Below are 27,172 nucleotides of genomic sequence, written 5' to 3'. Positions count from 1 at the left end.
CGATCTCTCTTTGAAAAACAGTGCTTAGATACTTTGGCTGAATAAATTTGAATTGTATATATTTATATATAAATCACAGTGTGTTACTTTATTTGTACGGGTTGTGTTTATTGAGGGATCTGTGATCTTAAAAAGCGAGAGATGGAAGAAATAGAAATTGAGAGAAAGATAAAGAACATGAAAAATGCTTGACCAGTGGAAAATTCTCTTCGTGTGTACAACGAGCATAAAAGCAACGCTTTCACACGCAAGAGACACAGAAAAAACACTAAGATCAGCACAACCTCTTGGCGTTTCAAAAGTAAGCCTTTTATTTCAGCCAAACAACTTTCTTATCCAATCCTTACAACACTACAAGTAGAACTCACCACGAGCGCAAAAATGTACAAAATATAAGATGGCATTACATCATGATTCGTTTGCGCAGACGATACAATAACATAACCTTCAAAACGAGATCTATTTTCAGTTCACAAAACATCTATTTAAAACATAGATTCTTTTTTCCCACAACACCTTAACGTCGAGCCCGCTAGAGGCCGAAACGTTTCGTTTACAATATCAGTCACGCTAAAGCTGGAACATAACCTTCATGTGTTTTAAGTACATTAAGTATTGTTCATTGAGGAGTTCCACAGGGATCAACGCTGGGACCCCTAATGTTTGTATGTACATAAACGACAAGTCCACCCTACGTTTCCACCTTTGCAGAAGGGAAAATTCAACGAGCATTGTTCTAGAAAACGAATTACTCTAGGAAAAAAAAACGTAAACACATTAAGTACAAGTTGATGAACACTAACAGATGATTATTTACCACAATCATGATTATTTAACTCCTACCATAAACATGCCTCTATTACTCATCTTTTTTAACAACGAATCTACAATCAATAGATGACAAAATACAACATAACAAAGAGCCCCCAATTAAATCAGCAGAAAACAATCAATTAACTGTCATACTGGTCCACCTCACATTTAAATATTTCAAGGTCATCAAATACATAGATACGGGAAACACTTATAGTTCTCTTCAATAACTGGTGATTTCTCTGTAAACCAAACAAAATTTGATGTAATATATGTATCTATTGCACCGGTGGACACAAAAAACCAACATAGTCTTTTCAATAAAGTCCTAAACGATTACGTGCGTATTTTGTTAGAGGCAAAGTTGCGTTGGCACTCATTTTTAGAAAGAAAATGGAGGCATTTTATGAATGGGCTTCGCCCCTTGAATTGCCACTAATTATTTCTTTCTTTCACTTTTCCTTAATTTAATACAAATTAAAATGTATATTAAAAGAAGCAATATGATTGAAAATTGTAAACTGAAAACGAAAATGCCAATGGGACAAGAAAATAGCGAACATAAAAAAGTCTGCTTCCTGTTGACAACCACTTTCAATTACATTGTAATCATGAGCGGCATAGTACGTGTACGGAAGCAGAAATTAATCAAATTTTCTGTGATATTTGCTCATAATGCTTATATACTCCACGGAATTCTATATCAAAATGTAATACGTAAACGTCACCAAGGTGACACTCCACTCGTATGGCCATACAAGCGCTATAAGTTGAGCTCACTTGCAGAAATTTAAGAATAATGCGAAATACATGCCACTCAAATCATCGGGGTCACTATCACATCGATAACACTATGTTTAGGCAAGCTTTAAATAGTATGTGTTCCTCTCACAAGCACAGCTTGGCTGCTATGGATCGTTGCACATGATATTGTTATCAACAATCTATTCCTGAATACTTTTCATAATTTTTTCACAACTGAAGAATATCAAAGTAAGCGGGAAGAAGGATAAAACTGGTCAATAATCTCAACAAATAAAACAAAACGAGAGACGAAAGAAAAAACAAATAAACCTATTGAGGAGACCACAAGCAACATTGTCATCTACTAATATAATCCACATGATTAAACATATAGCAAGATGCTCCACCTGTCAAATACTGTTGTGGTAAAAACATAAAACAAAGATAATATGTGACAACAAAACATGAAGTACACATCTTTAGTTTCTGACTCGTAACAACAATGTCTATGATCGACTAATGCAATGCGACATTAACACACATCATTTTGGTCCGATACTCTGGCTACGTGTACAATCTACTAGGAAACTTGCTAAACTGTATGTTTTTTGCTGTACATTTCATCCTAAATATATACACTTCTACATAGCCTTCCTTTAAGTCAAATATACAACTAATTTTTTTTTATATTCCAACCAGTTCTTCACCCATTACAATTTTAAAACGTGCATGAACTTGATCAATCTACCTCTTTCTCATAAACTCTGCCAAAAACAGATCAATATCTCTGTGTCATATTACCCATTTGGGTTGACAAACTTAATTTTTCAATCAATGATTTAATTTAGGAGTTGTACTGTCACAGGGGCTGAAAAGAACCCATACATTTACATATCTACAACAAAAAGTGATGTTTACCAGTTGGCATAATTAAAACACTTGAAATTTAATATACTCATGAATACACACAGAAACAAGAAGAAATCAATATCTCGAATCAGACAATAAAACAAGGTACATGGACATTATATCGGTTACAATGTTCCATGAAACAGCACAAAAATATCACGATGAGCTTGATTTTTCTTCTTTTCTACACAGGTGAACATCCTCATATTTACTTTTCAGTAACAAATACATCCCTATCTAAAAACCTTTAATGATAACATAAAAGAAGAAAAAGAGCATGGAAATAAAATCTTCTTTCCCTTTTTTCATCTTCTTCATCATTCTTGATTTTGTACAACACATATCTGTACACGCCATTGTATATTTTAGCTCACTTTTTTCCAATTACCTTTCCAGTTTCAAAATTCATATATTGACAAATTGTATGCTAGGTATATTCCCTAGCAACAAACAAAATAAAACATCATGATTAAGGAGATTAGCTCCCTTGGTACTATAGAACAATTGCTGGTAACTTTTGATGCAAAAAAAATACACGCAATGATTTGAGTAAACATTTATTCAGTGAATGCTATCAAAATAGTGTGAATACCTATTACGTGAAAATTCTTCTCAAAACAACAACAAATCCACATGAACAACCTAAATAATACAAGATGCATACATGATCATGACAATTTCATTACAGCAGTATCAGAGCTATATGGAGTAAAACAAACCTAATATACATCTTTGTGACCTGATTATAAACAGTAAATAAGTCAGTAAACTAAAAAAAACATACAAACACAGAACCTTTACAACAAGATGCAGTGCGTTGTTCAAACCAACATTATAAATGTACAAACGTATTTACAGCACTCGATTGAGAGCAATAGTACACTAAAGTTTTTTTTTTCCTAGAATGATTTTCCTAGAATACTCAACATATTTGTAATTTGCAATAGATAACTAATACACCCCATTTTTCACAAACATTTTCACGTTGTAAGATTTCCATAATAATCAAATCTTACAATGCAAGTTCAGATTGATATGTTACAAATAAAAAGTCAAAGAAACGCATAAATGTAACGCCAAAACGATTCGGCACTTCACTGGGTTCAAAGGTCACAAACCAATTTTAAAAACACAAGGGAAGCCAAATGAGGTTTGAGTATGGAGTTGCTTGGATGAGCTTGGAAGATGATGATGATAATGATGATGATGATGACACCGAAACCTTGATTTGGATTCAGGAAACATCAGTACACAGATATCAAACATGAGCACCGAGTACTCATTAGAAGAAAACAAAAACACATGAAAACCAGGGTGAACATAACAATAACATTTGTTGACTTTACTTTACCAATGGATAAAAATGGTTCAAACAAATGACAGTAGGATGGGAAAGAACAATTATTAATGAGTGCAAATTCATCTTGAACTAGAAATAAATCAGAAATACATAAGGTACATGTAAGTACAAAATGGCAGCGGCTTCGCGTCTGATTTAAACAAAAACAACCAAAACATAGATGCATAGAATTCTTGGAGACAGTGAATCCTGTTATCAAAAGAAATTGCATATATTTGGCACCTAATAAATTTGATTTGATTTTAATGTTGTTGTTTTTTTGCAGCACTTATTGAATATCTAAAAAAAAAGTTAATTTACTCAGTCAAGCCATGTCAAGTTTATCCAAACATAAGGTTTACACTCTCAGAACGGTTCAAACTCTGAAGCCTCTTTTATCCTGAAAAAATGTGTCGAAAAAAAAATTCTGTTTTGCTTCATCTTAATGCTAATTGTTCCTATTCAAACAATTTATAAGCTCCTGTAAAAACATGAATTTTTATGAGCACACATATTATGTGAATTTAACGAGTGGTCGGATTCTTCAAAAATTGTGCAGCTTATTAATGGACTAACATTATTGATTCTTCGAAGTTCATGATGCAAATGTAGTGGTTTTTCAGTACTAAAAATGAAGTTGAATATTTTATTGCTCTAGTGACATCTATATCTAGAGGCAATATCATTTCGCAGCAGGGCAAGCAAATGGGACAAATCTCTCTGTGACAGACTGTAAGGAAATACTGAACAAGATTTCACGGTATCTATACTCTTATTTCAGTGCAAAATCATAACTGCATGTTCATATCATTATCAACATCAATAAAGATACTATTTCTAGAACAGGGCTACCTATTGACCTTAGCCTACATCGTTGTTGGTGCCACAGTATAGCACATGCATACCGGTTCACCCATCATGGCAAATTGTTAAATCTTAGTTCAATTACAAAGAATTAAGCAAGATGGTTGGCAATCAACTTTAGATGTATGTTAAATAGTCCAGATCTTAGTTAAATAGTCCCTATTCAGTGAAGGATTAATCCTCAAAATCTAGATAGATTACTGTACCTTCCTTGACCAGAAGTGCGTTTCAAATCCATGTGTTGTCCAGGTTTGAAGGTGAGTACTGCAACCTCTGAATGCGATTTATGACTCAATATGAGGGCTACTATTTAGGGGAATTTTTTAAATAGAAAACATTTCTTTTTAACTTATCCTTAAAAGAAGTACACAATTCATAATTACAGGAACACTGTTATGGCGGACAAGGAGGTAGGCCTAAAATGCAGCAAACGTTGTAATCAAAATATTTTACGCAACAAAATCAAATGCACAAATCAAGTAACATCTCATATTGTGAAGTGCATTCACAAATTTGGCTAAGTCACTGTACTTGTAGGTAATATGTACAATTTATTTTAAAAAACATTAAAAAATCACCAGAGTGATTGACACAAAAATGCATAAAGAAATTTTACGTTTTAATATGACGACTGTTGAATTTGTTCTTTATGGTATTGCAGTAAGCAACTCTTTTCAAGCCTCTGCCATGCTTCAAGTGCAAAGTACTGCTGAAAGTTCTATACAGGTATACTGTTAATACACAGAGAATTGTAAACATGTTCTTGGCATTTAATATATCATAACTACATATGGCACATACTGTAATATACACTTAAGATACTGGATATCTTTTTAGAAAAGAACACGTATCTCAATCAATCTTTGCACCTGTACTGCAGGACAAATACACTCGTACACTGACAAATCGATCCCAGCTTCATTGCAGAGAACAACACAATGGCCCAATTTGATTGGTAGGGACAGACATACATACATGTAACACAGTCAGCCAATCGGAGCTCACGTACTAGGAGGGTCTATGGATTGCACCAATGAGAGGAAGTGTTCCACTTTCTCCATCTTGTGTTCGGTTTTGACCAGTTGGAACCGGATTGGGCAGTCCAGGGTGGCGCAATGCTGCTTGTTGTCGGCAAAGCCACAGCAGCTTGTACAGATCTGCAAGCAGATGTCAGAGATGTTAGAAAAATATCCAATCATTGTAAAGATGCATAGGAGTGGGCTCTCACAGGGAATTTGACACCGTTCGGTGTTTACCCAATAACAGGTGTAGTCAATTATCTCAAGATTAGCCTTCAGTTTATGGCCAACAGGCCTTAGGTAATGACTTGCACTTTTCCCTCTACGAGAGACTAGGGGGTATTTCTTGATAGGCCTACTGGGTCGCTGTGTTCAGACTTGGACACACATGAATGGTATATCCAACAATTCTGGTGTCAGCGAAATATGGCCTTGTGCACTTGGAAACTGACGACCCACTCCCTTTAATAGAAGCACTAAAGGAAGGGTTTTCTTTCCTTTCAAAAAGTTAAATTTCCTACTGGAAGTGAAAACAATCTGGCCACAATAAATGTGTTTGTACAAAATGTAAGAAATCACAGAGAATCACTTTGGCTTTACCTTGTTTATCTGTGCCCTGGCTCGATCCCAATCCTGGACCCTCTTCATCAATGAGGTGACCGTTGTCTGGGGGCTTGACCGACATACCTCACAGAGACCAGACTGGGTCAAACGATCGCATACTGCACAGTTCAGGCTGCAGAAGTACTGGGAGATGGTGCCCTGCATGAGAAAGAACATGGTGAAAATATAATCATTGTTCCTTTCTGTGCAATAGACAGCGAATTCCATCTAAGAATTTTTAAGTGCTACGATATGTCAAGATGGAAATCATGTTTTGTCTTAATGGATAACCAGGCACAGAACCATTGATTTTGAAAGATAGTTTTCTCTGAAGATATTCATAGCTGGATTTAATCACAACCTCAAACGTTATCGAAGTTGAATCTCACCTTCCTTGCATGACTGAACTTTTGGCCTTGCTGGGGACAGTATTAACACGGACAACCCTTGGCAGTTTTCTACAATAGTCCACGGTATCAACAGCCATGAAACTAAAGATCTTTGCCTTCATCATAATCTCAACAATAATCCTAATCTAAACTTGAATAATCTATGCCAAATCTCACCTTCCTGGCATTAGCTGACCCTTTAGCCTTGCTGGGGACGGTGTTGACGTGGACTACCTTTGGCAGTTCTTGGTACCACTCCAAGGTATCTACAGCCATCATGCCAAACACCCTGTTCAATGCCGGGATGATCTGCCTGGTGATGTAGTAAGGGGCGTTGAGGTTGTAGGAGGGGTCCTGGAGGTAATCCTGAGGGGTACGGACCAGCTGGATGAGGGGTAAGCCGGGGCTACCGTGCACCACCACGTAGGGGACCCTCTCGCTCACCCTGGGCTCCGACCGACGGTCAACGGCAAGTTTTCGCCTGAGGAAAGGGGACGAAGGATGTGGCTAGATTTTAAAATAGCTTCTGATTAAATCAATTGGCGCACAAAGTGACAGTCCACAAATATTCATGCAGGGAAGTATATGTACATGTATCTTCACAGAGGTCATCCATGGTGTTCTGTTTTTTCATTTGTTCCTTAGGTGATAAATCATTTTTAGGAACCAACAATTTATCTATGGGTGCAAATGATTTTTCAAACCTTTGGATCTAAGTTGAAATAAGCACTACGCCATTGTATAAAATGATACCCCAAAGTCATTGGTTTTCAATAAATCTTAATTAGACTGATATGAATTCAACATAATTGTTCTGGCAAACATGACTGTCATTGGTGATCTATCACTATCTGAGATACAAACCAAAGTTTACTCACTCAAGAGCGCTAAATCCTGATAATCTTTTCCAAAAATGATTCTTCAAAAACTTTTAAGAAACTCCGCTGAATCTAACTTACTTGGCGATCTCCAAAGCTGGCACACAGGAGGTTGGTTTATAGTACTGTCTTCCCCTGTACTCTTTGGCAAAGATGAGATCTTGTAGACCGATCTGACCTGCGTTGAGCTTCTGGAACTGCTGCTGTACGTAACGTTTGACCTTTGACACGTCCTTGGTCTCAAAGAGGGTTTTGAGCGACCGCTCCAAGATCTGGCGGAGGAAAGGGATGGTGGGTTTCTGTTACGTAATGCCATGGAAATCATGCTTATTTTTAGATATTGATTATTTATATTTTTGTTTACGTCTCTACCCCAGCTACCACCATCATTTTCAACAACTGCATCACAGTACAACAACCATCATCAACATCACCATCTTACTACAACTGCTCTGTGATCAATATCCTACATGAATTGGATTCTTAGATTCAATCCCGAATCAAACATCATCCATGTACGTAACTGTAACGCTAGTCCTAACTAAAAACCTATATTGCAAACCTCATGCTGTCCCTATATCATTGACAAAATAAGGTCTGGAGCACATGTCAGATTACCTCACCATTATCAATTTCCAAAGTAGTAAGTTTGGTTTTTTGTTGTTGCAACAACAAATAAGTTATACTTGATATCAACACAGTCATAGCCAGCATTAAATGCCCCCCCTTCAAATAAAAAATCTCCAAATGCATATCACTGTCACCATGTAATCTGTTTTTACCACCCTCATCCATATCACCACTATCATCATCACCATCATCATCGTTATCATCATCATCACCATCACTGCCGCCATTCCAATTAACCCTGCGTTAAATCTTACCTTTGCAACTGCTGGGCAGGAGTCTCTCCTCACTGTCTCTATTCCTTTGGCATCAAACTCTGGTTCTTTCTGATCTGGTGACTCGTACTTGTATCCCACATACCTCTTCTTGGCTTGAAGCACACACGGTTTGTACACCTACATCATAATAATAATAATAATAATTACATTTATACGGCGCTTAATACAGGCGTTTCTAATCGCACAGGTGGTACTGTCTAACTCAGTATAATTATGCAACATGTTCAATAGCTAAAAAGCAACAACAAAAACAAAAAATTACTAATACAATACAATTAATTTGAATGGAATTAACTACTTGTGTGCGCCTCCAGTATACTATAACTGATTTAAAAGGTGGGTTTTGAATGATTCAATGGATGGGGTATTTTGAATATGGGTTGGGAGTTTCTTCCAGAGGGCGGGGGCAATCGATTAAAGGCACGGTCACCATAACAGGTTTTTGTACGTGGGCCATGAATTAATTAAATGGAGGGATCTGGCAGAAGAGGAGGATCCAAGCGAGACTAGGTCATGGAGATATTCTGTATAAAAGAAGTACGATCTTGAAAGTAATGCGAGAATGGATCATATATATATATATATATGGAGCATAATCAGAGGTGAAGATACCACGTCACCAATGCGTTCAATCTATCGTAATACAGTCAAACTTGCTTTAGCGACCACCTGTATAGAAAGACCACCTGTCTATAGAGACTTCATTTTTCATTTCCCTTGAGCAGAATTTCCCATTGAGACCTGTATTATAGGAACCTGTACATTAAGACCATCTGCTCTTTAAATAGTCTCCCGAGACCGGTCTTTTTATACAGGTTTCAATGTACAACAGAGCAAGAGTATAATATATGTCATTCAAAAATAAATTTAAATCATGACATTTAAAAAAAATCTATATTAGATGATTTCTTTCAATGCTTAAGTTTAACTTCCTACATGAAACAAAATATTCTAAAGCACCTTTATCATGATGGGAAATATACAAGAATATAGAGAAGTTTAATTTCCTTGGGAACCTGACAAAAACTTGAAATGGGGTTTTGCCACAGCATCTTTATCCACTTAAAGATAAAGTTGAGTTCTGGTCATGAGATTGCATTGTGAAAGAAATGGTATGGAATTGATCAGAAAAAGTTGATCATGTAGCTTATAAGTATTGGTGAGTACTGTAAGGTTCAGGATTCATCAAAATGAAAATAATTTTGGCCCAGTCGTGGTAAAGTAACAAAGCACTGTACACAGAAAGAAGTATATGGGACTTCACAAACATGTGACATAAAAATGTGGGCCTCATTTTTAAGCTGTTACTTGTCATATTTAGAATATGAAGGCATTTGAAGAGCCATGCTTTTCAGGGAACATTTTTTTCTCTGATGTTCTTCCACACTCGCATAATAACAATAACACTCATAAATTATTTTTCACCTCTCCCCAGAACTCAACCTTCTCTTTAACTATGACACCTCTAATGTGAAGATAATGATGATATAACAAGTGTGAAACTGACCTTCTCCAGCTTGAGTTTGACAGGTTTAGGGTTCTCCGCAGAAACGGCTGCAACGATCTCTCTCCCAATCTCAAAGGCTCTGGCTTTGGTTGCGCCCTTCACCAGCACAAACAAACTGATTCACAAAATAAAAGATAATTGACATAAGAGAAAGAAAGAAACTTTAGTTTCGAATTTATAGAATCTATAATGCAATAACAGAATCATGAATACCAGTAATGATATTCATAAACAATGTCAAATGTAACATGAAATTCAAGAAAACTACCTAAACATTACTATTTTGGGCAATTTAAGGTTTTCAAGTTTTTTTGAAAACACATAGAACATTAATGGTCAAGCCTTATGACCTATTATGTAGAAGCGAAGAGAGAAATTAACTTGACTGACAAAATGCTGAAAAGTAAGATATATGTACGTGGAAATGTAGATATAAAGAGTGATAAAAAGAGGACAAAAAAAGAGATGGAGGGAGAAAGTGAGAGATAGAGAGAGATAGAGAGAGAAAGAGAGACAGAGACCAGGAGAAACATGGGGACAGAGATAGAGAAAGAAAGAGATAGAAAACAAATAGAAGAGAGAGATAGAGAGAGGAAAAGTGAGAGTGAGAGAGGGAAAGATATACAGGGTTAAGAATCACCTGTCTGTGTCTCCATAAACCACTCTAGCGTCCCACTTAGCGGTGGTTTCGACCATCTTGATGGCCCTCTCGAGGGTCTCTCGCCCCTTCCTCACCACACTGTCACCAACCTGGATATGAACATGAAGATGAAGACATCTTTATCTTGATCTATCTTATCTTTATCTTCTAAACGATTATACCCCATTATTAAGGGAATCGTTACACAATAATATTTGTGTAGGACATTTGTGTACCATCATTTATACTTCTGATTATTACCATAATCTTCATCAACACCAGCATCATCAATCAAGATCTTTATCATTTTCATTATCACAATCCTCCTCATCATTATCATAATCATAATCATCATCATCATCATCACCACCACCACCACCACCACCACCACCACCACCACCACCACCACCACCACCACCACCACCACCACTACCACCCTCACCACCACCACCACCACCACCACCATCATCACCATCATCATAATCATCATCATCATAATCATCATCATCATCATCATCATCATCATCACCATCATCATCACCACCACCACCACCACCACCACCACCACCACCACCACCACTACTACCCTCACCACCACCACCACCACCACCACCACCATCATCACCATCATCTTCATCATCATCATCATCATCATCATCATCTTCATCATCCTCCTCATCATCATCACCACCATTACATGAAAACTCATTTTCTTCTCAATCACCCTCTTATTTCCAGAGTTAACTCTCTAAATCTTGGTGCAAGACCCACTTACCTCAATACAAGGCATTCGTCCAGAGAAGTTAGCCGACGTGTAGCCATAGGTCACGTTTGCTATCAGCTTCAACCCCAGCTGCCTGTTATCCAGCATCCTCTCCAACACCTGACAATAAAATCAAAACATCCCCAATGAAACATTATCCATAAATACTACCAGATGAAAAAGGGCATGCATGTTTGGTATTGAATCCCCCATTAATAGGCATTTGAAGACACTTTTTCTTTGTAAAGCTGGGCCCCGTCTTACAAAGAGCTAATATCAATCGCAACTTATTTGCGATTGATATCAATCGCAGCTATGTACATAAGAGATAGGAGACTGCGAACTTGCGATTGATTTGAGGACTTACGATGGATTTCCATATCCTGATTTGCTGGGGACCCTATTTTGAAAGTTAGGATCTACATCTGCTCTGTAAATATAGTGGAACCTTGTTATAACGAGGTCCTTGGGACTATGAAAACTACCTTGTTATAATTATCAGGAATCTTGTTATATCAGGGTAAAAAACGAAAGAATATAAAAAGCTGAGACTAGCAAAATCACCTTGTTATATCAGAGCTCTTTATACCAAGGTTCCACTGCATTCATGTTTATATCAAAATAATTGTGAAACAGTATCTTTTCTTTTACAAGTGCTCTGTAAAGCTCTATTTGATCAGTCATACCTTGTCTCCTCTGTGATCTTTAAGTGCTTTCTTCACCATGGTCCTTGTATTGAGAATCTGATCCAACATCCTGCAAAGAAAACAGAAATTAGACCTCTAAAACCCCCTCATTTACAACTGCTGAACATACAGTTAACAAAAAAAATATTCATAGCCCTTGTAAAAAAAAAAAAATTCTTTTCATTTCTTTTCTTTTCTTTTTCTCTTCTTTTCTTTTTTTTTTCTTTTCTTCTTTATAACTCAAGAATAAAAGGTAGACTGGTTGAATAAGGTTGAGTTTGTTGAATAAACTTTGATGTGAGCTGGATAACTAGACAAAGAGAATGTACTATACAGTTGCATAATTACCAAATATCCTACATGTATACTTATCCAATACAGTAGAAATAAAATGACTAAAATTTCAAGGAAATGTACGACTACATAAGTTTTTTCACTTAATCATTCATGATATACAGAGTATGATCACTTCAAAAAAAAATTCAAGGCCTCGGCATCAAAGTAGGCCCCAAACTGTAGGCTACAGAAAAACCAATACGCATTCAGAATCATGCAGACTGAAATTAGCAAAATTTCGTACATAATTTCATACTAAAACAAAGAATTAGACTTCAAAATTTGACTTCTATCCATCAATATGTCATGCCTGTCCGCAAAGTAACCACACAAAGTGTCGTTGTTTCTCTTATTAAAACAGGAAACCTCTATTTTACATCCTATCTGAGGGATATAGACCAACTCACCTGGGGAGGACACCATTCCTGACGCTGTGTTTCACAAAGGCTATACCGTTAGGGGCTATGTGGACACCACCCGAGGCCAGGAGCTGGTCCAGTTGCTTAGGAGGGATAGAGAGGGTGCGACAACCCAAAACAAACTCACCGCCTCTGTAATGATAGGAGAAATGAAGACAAGGGATAAAGAGTCAAACTTACTTCAGTGACCACATGAATAGGAAGAACACATATTAGTTTCCCTTTAGACAGTATTTCCTATTGAAACAGTTCAGCATTAACAACACATGTACATGTACTTCTTGTACTGCTTTACAACAGCCAAACTTTGAGGGGCTACCCTATGGGGAGACTGTCCAAGGCCAGGAGTCAGTCCAACTGTTTAGGACGGATGGAGAGCGAGAGACAGCCAAGAACAAATTCACCTTCTCAGTAATAAATGATTATTAAAAAATAACAATTTCAATAGCTAAACACATCGCCTATTAAAATGTGTTGTGACTGTTTTCAGATTCATAACTCACTATCTTAAAATTATTTTGGAACATTGGGTTAAAGCCTGTCTGCACTAGTTTGGCCAGGAGAGATAAGAACTCCCTGCAAGGTCACTGATAGGTGGTCATCTCATCTAATCAGCCCTCAATTAACACAAGAAAAAGGGGACCATGGGGGACCAACGGGCACCGCTTAGGCATTGTTAGCTATATAGAGGGCGCAAGAAGCTACAAGTAGTGCAGTCCGGCTTTAATACATAGAATAAATACACAATATAAAGAAACCAATGAATATTGCATACTGGGCAAGATGTTCCACGCGGCCGAGACAGGTGGAGAAGCAATAGTTGTACGCGATCATCATGGACGGGTAGAGGGATGCGAAGTCGAGCACGATGACGGGATCCTCATAGAATCTTGACTCCGGTTCCATGACGAGGGGGATGCACTCTGGTGCCTTCGACCGCGACCTCTGCTGGACACTGGGCGATACGGCGATGTAATTCCCGCCCTTAGCCTGCCGCAACATCATGGACTCGACTCGATACTGTGAGGTGAAGGAACAAGCGAATTATTTGTAATTGGATGATTTGAAAGTGATCCCTTAGAGGTAGAGCAGTGGTTCATAACCAGAAAGTCACTGGTTCAAAATAAAGTCAATGCATTAGTGCCTGAAATTGAGATGTAATTCCTGCACTTCGCCTGCCGTAACATCATTGACTCGACTCGATACTGTGAGATAAAAAAGCAAGTATATGGTTTGTAATTGGATAACTTGAAAGTGATCCCTTAGTGGTAGAGCAATGTTTCACCAAAAAGTCACTGGTTCGAAATGAAGCCAATGCACTAGTGCCTTTGGTATTAAGGCATGTACAGTATACTACTCTAAGTCAATTGGATTAAAGCCATAGATACATGTACAATGGGTTTTTATCAAGGTCTGTGGTTTGAAACCAAGTCGATGCACTACAGCCTAAGGCATTAATCTTGAGTTACCAAGTCCCCAGGATAGAACATACAGCCATAACTCCACTGTGTCTTAACTACTCACACCTACTTGCTTTCTTAGCAGTCAGGTAAAATAAAGTCACCATCCTCTTCACTTCTCCTAATGCAACCATTTTTTACATGAAAATCTATCTGATTTATTCCTGAATTATTGACCATGTAATAATCAAATATTGGTTTGGACCACCATAATGTGGAGGAGATTGTTAATACTTTCTGCTTACCTGCACCTTAAATATTTACACATGTGACAAAGTATGTTTCTTGAGTTACCAAGTCCCCAGGATAGAACATACAGCCATAACTCCACTGTGTCTTAACTACTCACACCTACTTGCTTTCTTAGCAGTCAGGTAAAATAAAGTCACCATCCTCTTCACTTCTCCTAATGCAACCATTTTTTACATGAAAATCTATCTGATTTATTCCTGAATTATTGACCATGTAATAATCAAATATTGGTTTGGACCACCATAATGTGGAGGAGATTGTTAATACTTTCTGCTTACCTGCACCTTAAATATTTACACATGTGACAAAGTATGTTTCTTGCCGTTTGATATGCCTATATACCTAATCTTTCTCTTCTCAAATTCCTTTTGTGACTACTAATTGCAACTACCAAAAGTCTACTGGTCACATGCAAACAAATAATACCAAACCGAGACACATTTATGATGATAATTACGATCATACCTGAGAACCTCTTGATAGCACAGAGTAGAACTCGATACCAAAGAGCCTGGCTAGCTCGCTGGTCCTTCCAATCAGATCGAGTTTCTTGATAAGTTGGATGTTCCCTTTCACTCTGTCAGCATAGTACTCAATTGTCCTCCACCTAATGTGAGATTTTGAATAAATGGAATTGTTTCAGAGTGCAGTATTGGCAAATGAGCATGTTGGATTAGGATACACTAAATATTACTTCCTTTATACATGCATTCACAATCTTTGGAAATATTGTTGACTAACGGTAGACAAGAACATGGAATTTTTTTCTTTTCTTCTAAATTTCATAACTGTGATTTACGTATCATTTATTGTAGTAAATTCAATTATATCATTTTGAATAAATCACCTGCAAAATCTGTTCCAAATTTAATCTCAATAGAACATTTACATAATTTATACACAAATCTAATGCATACATCTTCTTCTTCTTTTTTTTTTTTTTGGGGGGGGGGGGGGTTTCATTACATGGATAAAACTTAAAAGACTTGCGTCATATGCAGTATACAAAAATACAGAATTTTCTTGTACGTTACAATTTCATGTATCAAACAACAAGGGATTTGAAACAAGAAAGGCACAGCTGGACATTGAAAGTCTCTGGCATGGAATCAACCACAAACCTGTAGCACGCGGTAATGTGGTCAAACCAGTCGGTCAAGGAGCGGAACGTAAAGAGAGGGAGCCGCTGGTGAAGGACATGGTATGCAACATTCTCAAAGGTGTAGATGTTAAGAGTCACCTGTAAAGAAACAAAGATGGAATTGTGTTTTTCAATAATAATATTTTATGTTGAAATCAATTAGTGTAATATGCACGATTATCTACCCCAAACAATTTGAAAGAATGTTCAAATTCAATGCAATTATTTTCACAAAACTATTAACGGTATCGCCTAACAATGTTAAATCTGAGATGAATGGCCCTACGTATTATCAATGTATGTGATATGGTGTAATATTGAAGCCCTAACAAAATTGCGCTTCAAAATGATCATGAAGTGCCTCAAAAAAGTAAAATCTTGGAGTGACCGGTTTTTCCATACTCATTTTCCCCAATAGACTGTAGCGTATTTATAAAAAACCGTTAGGAAAACAGTTTTTGAAATTTTGAGTCACAATCATAAATATCTTGATAATCAGACAGGCGATTGGCTTGTAAAAGTCATCGGATTCCTGTCTGACCTACAGGTTTATAATTATGACTGCAGCATGAGCTAAATCCAGGATTTTGTTTCAGAATCTAAGACAAAGTTACCCAATCCCTTTAACAGAGCTCAACCTTCTCTCTATTTTTTTTAAGAAAAATAAAAAATGGAGAAAGGACGGCATAGAAAAGAAAACAATCAGGGCTATATAATAGGGGTATTCCACTTTACCTCGTGCCTGATTATCCTCCATAGATTAAGGACAACCCTTCCAGCCACTGTGATCTCTGACATGTGGTCGGCGCCGTACGCATCTTTCTCTGCGGCAAAGTGACTCTCACGCTTATCATCTGAAAGGAAAGACACAATAAAAAAAGGATCGTAATCAATGTCGCTTCAATTCTGATTGTTAGGTATTAGTTAAAGCGGGACTGCACTACTTGTAGCTACTTGCGCCCTCTCTATAGCAAACAATGCCTAATCGGTGACCATTAGTCCCCCATGGTCCCCTTTTTCTTATGTTAATTGAGAGCTGATTTGATGAGATTACCACCTGTCAGTGACCATACATGGAGGTCTAATCCCTCCTGGCTAAACTAGTGCAGATAGGTTTTAAATGAAACAGCTAAACGGTGAGAGTTTGAACGTCTATGGTTCACCACCTTCCTCAGACATTTTCTTGCAAAGTGAAAAGTTATATAGCTTCATGATTTTGGATCCCCAAGTGAAAAATGTCAATCTTCTGATTAATAATCCACTTTCCGATAGAATTCTAATTTCAAGCATATTACAAATAAAATACTAAGGGCTCTCTATCTACAACTTGCTTCCTAGATTGTCAACTTTTGATTTTTGCATCATACTGAATCCAAGCAACCATGTGCATACCCATCGTTTATATTGTCTTATCGCGTGCCATTTGACTAGAGCCATTCACCCTTCCCCGTCAAATGCACATAGATGACCAGCTTGAGAAAAGTAGACAAGGCATTAGATCGCAAGTACCCTTAATTTTATACACTTTTAACAAAGTATAATCTAGGCTATCTAATATAACAGATGTTTACTGGAAGGGATGTAATATGGATTCTTTGGAACGCAACTGAGTTATATTTTCCCTCAACGATATGTGCTTCGGGAAAATATAACCCCCATCGGCTGTCCAAAGAATACTCTACCATTCAATATCTTTATACTGTTGGATATTGAGCCCAAGAAAACTTAGGCGTGAGCCTATGAAATAGATGTCTGTAGCACCAGCACACATCTGCAAGAACACAAGATTAATCCAGGCATACAAACTCTCACGCAATCTACGATCATCTACACACTTAAACCTTGTGTCTACTTTGAAGTCAACTCTTTCTTATGGTCATCGCTCTTTTTGCACAGCTTCTACTAAACTTTGGAACACGCTGACCTTTACATGTCAAAAACTGTCAGACTGTCAACCAATTCAAAAGCTGTCTAACTTACTCTGTTCATATTGATGTATATTTCATATGTATTGTAATTTGTAAGTTTATTTGTAATATTTTGTTTTGTTTAATATGTAATTGTTTGTTATAGCGCTTGGAGACTCGATAGTAAGCGCTTTATAAGCACCATCATTATCATTATTATTATTATTATTATTATGACTCACCTGGTAATCTTGAGATCAGTTGACAGAGCTGTACCTCAAGGAAAGCTGCTCTCTGGAAGAGGTAACCCCATGAAAGCTGCTGAATCTCAAACCCTGCCAACATGTCCGGATCATGTCTGGAAGAATACAAGCAGAAAGGGTATTATTTCTTCTTTATTTATTTATTATTTTCTGCATTGTTCAAAATTTTACATAGTATGATCATGACCATCACGGTAGTAAACACTAGATTACGATCATTATACATTTGCAATTGTAAATAATACAGAAGCATACAGAGGTATGACGATATAAGTTTAGTGCTTGAGAGATTGCCACACCTTATCATCTAACGATATATTTTTTTAATTTAGCAATATCATTTAGCAATATTGCTGCTTTACAATATATTTCAACCCCTACAGTGTTGTAGACAATATTTAATTGCCCAAATTTTTATATTTTTATCCATAATAGTTGGTTTCTTCCTTAAATTCAAGGCACATTTATAAATTGTAGATCATGTAGATGGTAGTTTTTAGCTCAAAATCTTACCTCCTAACAAGTTTGACAAACTCCTCAAACATCTCCTTCTCTTCCTCCACATACGTGACCTCTATCCCCATGACCCCTGACCTGGCCATCCAATCCCGCTGGGTCACCACATTCAAGTCAGTCACGTTCCCTCCATCGCCCTTTGACCCCTTCTTTGAGAGGTCAACCATAATCACCCCGACCCTGATGTGACCCTCATCACTGACGTCTTTGCTTGCATCTGCCGAAGCTTTGGGGTCATCGACATTGCCACGGTGATGGTTACCGGGTGGGGCTTTGTTGTCAGGGCCATCTGTATGGATGCAGTAGAATATGGCTCGTATGGGGTCAAATTCAGGGTCGGGATGGTAGTCCCGTCTTGTACGGGCATGGACTTCAAGACTCATGGTGGTCAGGTGCTGAACCTGTTCAAAAAACAAAGAAATAATTCCCATTAGCTCGGCTTATCTACCCAAAGAGGAATATCGCTAGAAACATTTACACAGGGTAGCTACTACGAAAACATACTCCATTTAATAATCCAACTTTAGCTATTAAGGGGCAATGATAATGCCCTCAAAAAATTCTACCAGGCACCTCTTTGGATGTACGTCACCTGGGTGGCAAGTGGTAAATATAGATTATTATTACCCGTACCAGACATCTGAGCTGGTCATTTACAAAACCGTATTGCCCTAGTTTTCACTAGCAGTGGGAACGGAGGGGTATATTCTTTGTATTTTCCTTGGTCTCCCTGCGCGTATTGACTTTGCGTGTAGAGACGAGTGAAAATATACCTTGGTATTTTCCACGGTCTCGCATCCGGGCATCTTGTATCGACTGCGCCGTATTTTGTCATTTTCATTGCGCATCTATTATGCGTACGAGAACCTGTGCACTTTGCGCGCACGCTATTGTGACGTAATAATCACACCAACTGTACACTGTTGGCAGTGTATCGAAAATTGTGTCAAGCACTGGATGCACAGTGATGGGTTGACAAAGTTTGTTCAGTTCTTGAGATTGTCATGGTGGATGTCTGTATTTGCTCTAGATGTCTGATTTGGATAACAATAAAAATATTGACTGGCTTTACTTTCGGGGGGATATCAGAAATATTGACCGCGCTAAGACCATATTGCCCTCGTCTTTCGACTCGGGGCAATATGATCTCAGCTTGGTCAATATTTCTGATATACCCCTCAAGGCCAGTCAATATTATATAAATAGCTTGACAAAGGACGTTAATACCGCAACAGGGATTCAAGCAACATTTGATGTTATCCACGGTCTGTTGACTTATAATCAACTAGACCAGTACACCTCTTATGTGACACTTTAGCACTAACATTATCTGTTGATCTAAAATGTTACACATATAATGACAGTGCAGGAGGTAGATAGATAGATATGAAGAGACAAATTAAGGGAAAGAAGAGATAAAGCTGATCTCCTACTACAAGAATCATGAGAGTACAAGGGAGAGAGAGAAAAATTCAATTCAATTCAATTTAATTTGGTTTTATTGTAAAATTAGAACATGGCAAAAGTGTAAATCATATTATACTATACTTTGTCATATTTACAGTAAAATATAAGAAAATACATGAAGTAAAGTTATGAATACATGTAGTAACTTTACCTATATAGTAATTCAATAACAAATAACAACAAAATTATGACTTAATGCATTGAAAAGTATAAAGTTAAAAAGCAATTATGTTAAATTCAACTGGATAAATTTTTTACAAGATTAAACAAAACCAAAAGAGAGAAAACTAGAGGGAAAGAAGATACGAAAAGTTGATTTCTTACCACATGAAGAGCTTTTGCATCTTGAACATTTCCCTGGCTGACCTTGAAGCCATAGGTATTCTTTGGGGTCGGTCCCTCAATCTGAGAGGTCAACGAGCGTTTCTTCCGCAGTGCAGCGTCTGGAGTAACCTGTGACGGACAAAAGCATACCATGCACTGATTGATTGAAAGAGTTTAAATTTACTCCATAGAGATAGAACATGTATGTAGATATGCCTACCTATCAATACTAACAATATACTACCAGACTCTCCTTCTCTCTTTATTTCTCTCTCTCTCTCTCTCTCTCTCTCTCTCTCCCTGTATATGTCTATCCTAGTTGATGTCTTAAGTATCTTTTTAATATGAGGTCTAATTTTTACCGATGCATTGTTATTTTACCATGCAATTACAATTTCACTAACGAGCAACATTCCTTGACATTTTCACTCTACCGGGTTTCGCCATTGACTTTGTTTCAAATATTACAGACAGAAAATTAAAAATCTGAGATGAATTACAAAACAGTCCAGCAACAATTTGAAGAAAAAAGGGAGATAGAACAAAAAGATGGAAGAGTGAAAAATGTGAGAGAAATGAAAGTTTCTAAGAGAGCGACAGAATGGGATTAATTGTTATTTGAATAATTCAACAAGTTGTACAGATTTGGCAATCCACTATGCTTACCTGTGCAGGAGTGCATGGAAGGGAAGGGTGCTTCATCTTGGTAAGGTCCATGAGGGGTGTAGGCTTCTGCATGGCAATGGGAGTCACTCCAGGTTGTTCCTGTGACATCATAGCAGTCCTTGACAACGGGCGGAGTGGGGTGCTTGACAGAGGAGGGGTACAACTCTGCGCCCCTCTAGGAATCCCAGCCACGGGAGTAGTCATACTGGAACCTTTATGGGGTCTGGTTTTCTGCTTGCCACCAGGAGTTGTGGCTGGGTTGTTGGAGTTGGTAGCTGTAGAGGGGTCATTGGGGCAAACCCTTGTTGTAGGTTGTCCCTGAGCAGGGATGCCATTGCTGCTTCCACAAGATGTGGCTGATACATGTAGAGATGATGTTGGATGTTTACTATCTGCAGCAGCAGGCGTTGGTTGAGTTGCTTGTAGAGGCTGTTGCCTAGGAGTCGCAGTTTGTTGCTGGGTCGACGACTGTAACGGGTAAGCACCAGGTTGCAAGGGCGAAGTGCCTTGTGGCGGAATCACATTTTGCTGGCCACTAAGTGGTAGCTGTGGTGCATTGTTGCGATCATCACTCTCCATGTGTGCCTGCTGTCCTTGGGGTGTTGTGTAGTGGTTGTTCTGATTGCTGGGCAGGTTGCCATTGTGTTGTTGTGGCAAGAAGGGCGTACTCTGTCCTGGTGAGGAAGGTGGCAGTGTCACAGCTTGTTGCCCATGTTCATGATTCTGCTTGTACCCTGGAGGAGCAGCCGGATTGTCATGCCTAAAGCCATGTCTCTGCTCTCCTGGCTGTTTGGTATTCAGCCATCCAGCCACTGATCCTCGAGGTGGGGGATACTTTGAAGGCATCCACACAGCATCTCTGTTGTACCCCTGATGAGAAGTGGGATAGCCCTGGGAAGATGATGCCTCTCCCTGTGATTGGACAACTGTCTGCCAATGGTTCAGTCCCATCGTTCCACAGGGGGTTTCAGCAGGCTGCAGTGATGAGGGAAGCATGGTCTGAACATGTGCTTGGCCAAGGCCCTCCCTGTATGACAAACAAGACAAAAAAAACAATAGAAATATGTGGCATCAGTAATAGTAACATTTGCCCTTTTAGTACAGTTGGAAGAACTATTGACTGTTTGATTAAAAAATAAATTTTGATGTAATATATAATTTCCATAACTTAGCCCTTGGTACAAAAAAATCACGCTCAGAAAAAGCAGCAAATCATGTCAAAATGTTTTTGAATTAAGACAATACACACAAGTCCCCAATCTAAGCTACAGTTCCTTCTGACACATTGGTCACAGTATGAGAACATGTTTACAATTACATATAAGTACAAGTAGTTCTTTATAAATAGCAATTTGTGTGTTGTGGTTATTTTACCTGACTGCTAAGAAAGCATAAATGCTTGTTAGTATTAGCAACCAGAGGACAGACTGCTTTAGGTCCTCTCAGAGGGACCTGGTGATGAGGTTTAATGCCTTACCAAAGGGCACTAGCGTATAGAACCCGTGTCGCTGGAAAGATGTGGATAGACTAAAACATCTCGCTAATAAAACTATAAGTTACAATGAAAATATGTGTAGCTTTAAAGACCGTCAACATTACTGGGCAAGAAGGGGTTAGACCACACAGTGAGGTCACTAACAGGTGGCTATCTCATTAACTCAGCTCTCAGCTAAAATAAGAAAAAGAGGATCATGGGGACCAACAGGCACCGACTGGGGAAGTTTTCTATATAGAGGGAGCAAGTAGCTACAAGTAGGACGATGGGGCTCTAATTTCAAAGGATCTACATGATGAGTACTCACCTCTGTCTCCCAGCATGATCCTGAGGATTTCCCCAGTATGCACCTTGGTGGTGAACCTCTGGCAATCCATACTCCTGGAGGCTGCTCCTAACCATGGTGTCTGTCGGAGGCATAGCCACAGGCCGCCAGATCTTGGGCTTGGCTGCCGGGACTGTAGATCCGTTGCTGTCTTGGTACGGGTGCTGCTGGGGACCCGGTTGATAGGGCACTCTGTAAGCAGCATGGGTCTGCGATCCAGAACTGGGTGACTGGTGCTGGTGGTTAGGGGATTGGGATGGAGGGTTGGGGTAGGAGGACTGGGTGGACGGGTACGGAGGTGGGTATCCCTGATTGTTACCTGGAGACGGGTAGGGCGGAAGATGCGGTTGGCTGAAGCCCTGACTCTGGTTTGACACCCTATCATTGGTATAGGCTGTTGACTGATTAAGAGAATGGCTGGACATGTCGTACATGCTTTGGCTTGTATGCGAAGCACCGTGGTAGTACACCGATTGGTTGTTTGTACTGTTTCCTGGATGGATAACTGGTTCTTTGGAGTGATTTCCTTGAGTGGTAAGTTGTGTAGGTTGACTGGAGTTGTACTGATGCTGAGGAGGGCTGCCACTACTATGTTCAGAGTCTGTCTCTGGAATGGTTGTTGGTTCTTGTGATCCTGGTGTCTGCAAGGTCTTACCCTGGCTATGGACAGCGAATTGAATGGAGCTGGAGTTGCTTGCACTTCTCTCAATGCTGCGTGGAGAATGAGCTGTATATGGCGATGATGATCCAGAGTTGGTTATGTCAGAATAATATGGAGGAGGCTTCTGGCCCGGAGGAATCTGAGATGAACTGTTACTCACACTTCCCTCAGAATTGGATTGAGAAGCAGCCTGCATTGGGATATTATTTTGAGGTAGAAGTGGACTACTCTGTGGTACAGAATGTCCTCTAGATTTGCTTGCACTATCTCGTGCCAGTTGCTGACTTTGGCTACTCGTTGCATGATGGTGAACCTGGGCTTCAGTAGTACAGTGACTACCATTAACCTTGCTTGTTCGTCTATGTTGATTAGAAACTTGACCGAGTTGAGATGGTATCTGCTTCCCCCTTTCCATCCTATTGACATGGCTGTTGGGAACAGAATTATCAAGTTTGGCAAATTCATCAGAGATGGCGTCCTTCTCTAAATTTCCATGGAGGTGATTAAAGATTCCAGAGACATCTTCCTGGAAATGCTCCAGGGCAAAATCATCATTGGTTGATTTTGTCTCTTGTTGAAGGGACCTTCCTGCAGTTGTGCCGCCTAGCATCTTTTCATAGACGCTAAAGTCTGAAATCTGCCCAAGGTTTCTCTCAATAATATCCATTTCGTTATCAGAGGTGTGGACAGCAACTGTCCCTTCCTCCTTCCCAACATTTTCAACCGGCAGGGGCGCTACTCCATTTTCCTTGTCTATGTACTCATCATCCTCCTCGTATTCCTCTTCGGTATCAGATATCTTGCTCAGTGGAGACCAGCATCTCGGCGGAGAACTAATCTTCTCTGGACGCTGTGGAGAATAGCATGCCAACCGCCACATCACATCTCGAGAATCATCCTTGCTCAGTTCTGAGATCTCTGGAATGGGGTTCTTTGTGATCTCGTCGTCTGGAGGAGTGATCGGAGGAACAAAGTTCCAAACTTTGTTGTCAGGACCACCCCCATAGATGTCTTGTATCTTGGACTTTGCTCTTCTCCTTGGAGTTGCTCCTTTTAATCTTTTGTAGATATCCTTGCCTTGTTTTGCAACCATTATGGCTTTCAGCTGTTCCTTTCTGGGTGATGACGATGCTGGGCCTTTCCCCCAAGGGGTGCTAATACCATTCTTGACTCTTTTGGCATCTGTGTTTTCCTCATCTCCCAGACTTCTTTTACTCTTTGCCAGTCGATTGAGGTCTCTGTAGAGGGCATTCCTGACAACTTCCCTCCAGCTTCCCTCATCTAAGCAAAGCTTTCTCAAGATGAGATTGGGATTGAGTTCTTTGCATGCTTTCAACTTTGGCCATGTAGCTTCCCTCAGCCTCACGAATGGCATAGTGACAGGATGAAATTTTAATGCAGAAGGCTTTCGACCCTTCTTCACAGGTTTTTCTTCAGGCCCTCTGTTCTTTTTACTTCTTTCGCTCCTTCCATCTAGGTTCTTGTCTTTCTTTTTCCGCGCCCTTGGCTCTTTCTTTCGATCTCCTTGGGATGTGGTACTTTTTGTCCCCTTATCATCTTTGGACCGCTGTTGTTTTGCCTTTTTATGCTTCATTTCTTTGTCCTCTTTGCTTTTGTCAGATAGGTTCTCCTTTTTGTCAGTCTTCAAACGGTTAGCTTTTTTTCTACGTTCAGTCTTGAATTCTCCAAAGTCCCCATCTTGGATTGTTCTGTTATCAGATGCTTGAATCTGCACCAGTTTACCAGAAAGATCCCTCACACCTTTCAGAGGTGATCTTCCAATCTGTTTGGAAGAAGGCACAGGTGACCCTTTGCTTTCCAACTTCCTCAAATCCCTGGGACTTCTTTGACCCATATGTCCCCTACCCACTGTTGATGGACTAGTCAGAATACTATCAAAGACAAATGATCGATCTAACAGAGGAGACTGGGACTGATCTTCAGAGCCCAATTCCATACAGGATGTAGACTTTTCTGGTCTGCTCCTCTTTTGCCTTGGAGATAATTTTACTTCAGCCTTTGCTGTTGGACGGCTTCTCTTTGCAACCTTCACAGGTTCTCTGTTACGTTGTTTGGCAGGAGATCTGGATGATTTGTCAAATAGGTTGTTGGTTCTTCTTTGAGCCTTTGGACTTTTTGATGGGCCTTGAATTGATTTATCTGGGGAGCTTCCAACTGGCATACTTATTCTTCGGACAACATTGGCTGGAATCTTTGGAGATTTCTCACAGGCACTGACAGCTATGCTATTACTTCTCTTTAGGATGTTCGTGGGGGATGTGGATAGTTCCAAAGGAGCTATGACCACTTTGGGCTTAGGTTTAACAGACTCTGCATACTGAAACAAAGGTGCTATCTTATAGCCAATGGCTTTAATGTATACCGAGACAGCTCCTTCCATTGGTTTGTGAGGGCTGCGGATTATTCTGTCTGAGATGAATGGTTTATCATTTTGTTGCTGCCGCCTTCTAGGGCTCTTCTTTCCTCCCCTGCCACTTCCATTTTTACCAGGAGATCTGGCCGGTTCCTTAGGTACAGAACAGTCTTTGACAACATCTGGGATATCAGGCGTTTGACGATAGCTTCTCTTTGACCTTATGCCCTTGGCCATCTTCCTACTCGATTTCCCTTCCTCTACCTTTTTACGAGTGTCCTTGTTTCCAGTATTCCCTCTTCGAAATGATGCATGAGGTTTACTCTCTTTAAAGTCTTCATCTGAAGACACACTCTGAAGCCTTGAAGATTCCTGAGAGGTTCTTCTCCTGGGAGAAACCGCTGAATTGGTTCTCCTTACTCTCAGAGCACTGCTGTTTGTGGCACTAGAGCTTTGTTGGGGAGATTCCTCTTTCGTTGAGTTTCTCCTCCTCCTTCCACTTGATGGAGGATTGTCAACATCTTCCACCTTAGAACTGTTCCTTCTTAATCTTGGGGAATTGCTCTTCAATCCACGTCTCTTTCGTCTTGGGCTAGTTGTTGAACATTTTTCATTTCCTGATGGCTGCCTATGTCTCCTTTTCTTGGTATCCATAGGTCTGGGAGAGGTACCCCTTTGTAGTAACCTTTTGTAATCTTTTGGCTTTAGTGATTCAGCATACTGAAAACAAGGTGCAAGTTTGTATTCAATGGCATTAGAGTACTTTTCTAGTGGCCCCTGCAGAGGTTTCTGAGGACTACGGGACATTGTTTCAGCGCAGAAGGGAAAGTCAGCCCTTTCTGATGACTTACGTGGACTCTTACTTCCCATTCTTCCTCTTCCAAGCGAAACAAGAGGTTTGTGTGAACTATTCTCATGAGAGTTCTCAACTTTGCCTTCACCTTGAAGTATCCGCTTGGTCCGTTTCCCTGCTGATCTAGAAGAATTACTGGCCTTTCTTCTTTGGACCTTACCAGCCTTTTCAAAGACAGGAGAAGCTTCATCGTGTCTTCCATTCATGAGTTTTCTTGGACTTCTTGTACTTTTGGAGGCAATTGAAAGTCCCTTCTTCTTTCTGGCAGGAGCACGTTTCTTTTTAGGAGATTCTTCCAAGGGCTCTAAGGCATCACAGATATCCCCTAGAGGACCATCAACAGCCATGTGAGGTTTCCTGGCAATTTTGTCTGCTGCCAACGGCCTTTCAGAACCTACGGCACTGTCTTGCTTGCGAGGACTCTTTGATCCTTGTCTGCCGCTACCAACAACTGACTTTGATTTGTCTTTCCTTTCACCTGGTATACAAAAACAAAGAGTGACATGTAGGATTATGTTCAAGGACTGTTCACCATATATAAAAGCTTACCTACATGTTTCTATTGTGTTTAACTGATGTTTCAATATCTATAACAAGTCTTGACAAAAAAATGATTACAAATATGGAAGAAAAGCCTCCATGTTAATTATCTGT

At 39.3% G+C, this 27,172-nt stretch overlaps 1 protein-coding gene across 1 annotated transcript in view; it reads right to left on the bottom strand.

Moving 5' to 3' along the window:
• Window positions 1-287: 287 nt before the first annotated feature.
• Window positions 288-27,172, bottom strand: part of LOC580974 (DNA polymerase zeta catalytic subunit) — a 39,399-nt gene continuing 12,514 nt past the window's right edge. Inside the window, exons 15-33 of the mRNA XM_030995522.1 lie at window positions 22,613-26,996; window positions 20,811-21,837; window positions 20,145-20,273; window positions 18,351-18,754; window positions 17,817-17,932; window positions 16,403-16,521; window positions 15,648-15,766; window positions 14,992-15,133; window positions 13,590-13,834; window positions 12,803-12,946; window positions 12,060-12,129; window positions 11,386-11,493; window positions 10,611-10,720; window positions 9,971-10,085; window positions 8,443-8,580; window positions 7,640-7,830; window positions 6,858-7,161; window positions 6,289-6,450; window positions 288-5,826 (exon numbers count right to left, since the gene is read on the bottom strand). Coding sequence (XP_030851382.1) covers window positions 5,671-5,826; window positions 6,289-6,450; window positions 6,858-7,161; window positions 7,640-7,830; window positions 8,443-8,580; window positions 9,971-10,085; window positions 10,611-10,720; window positions 11,386-11,493; window positions 12,060-12,129; window positions 12,803-12,946; window positions 13,590-13,834; window positions 14,992-15,133; window positions 15,648-15,766; window positions 16,403-16,521; window positions 17,817-17,932; window positions 18,351-18,754; window positions 20,145-20,273; window positions 20,811-21,837; window positions 22,613-26,996 — 8,183 coding nt within the window. The 3' untranslated portion in view covers window positions 288-5,670. The remainder of the gene's footprint in view (window positions 5,827-6,288; window positions 6,451-6,857; window positions 7,162-7,639; window positions 7,831-8,442; window positions 8,581-9,970; window positions 10,086-10,610; window positions 10,721-11,385; window positions 11,494-12,059; window positions 12,130-12,802; window positions 12,947-13,589; window positions 13,835-14,991; window positions 15,134-15,647; window positions 15,767-16,402; window positions 16,522-17,816; window positions 17,933-18,350; window positions 18,755-20,144; window positions 20,274-20,810; window positions 21,838-22,612; window positions 26,997-27,172) is intronic.

This window comes from Strongylocentrotus purpuratus, unplaced genomic scaffold (genome assembly GCF_000002235.5).
Source record: "Strongylocentrotus purpuratus isolate Spur 01 unplaced genomic scaffold, Spur_5.0 spur5_scaffold_21, whole genome shotgun sequence".
Classification (NCBI taxonomy): domain Eukaryota; kingdom Metazoa; phylum Echinodermata; class Echinoidea; order Camarodonta; family Strongylocentrotidae; genus Strongylocentrotus; species Strongylocentrotus purpuratus.
This window is presented reverse-complemented; position numbering and strand designations above follow the sequence as displayed.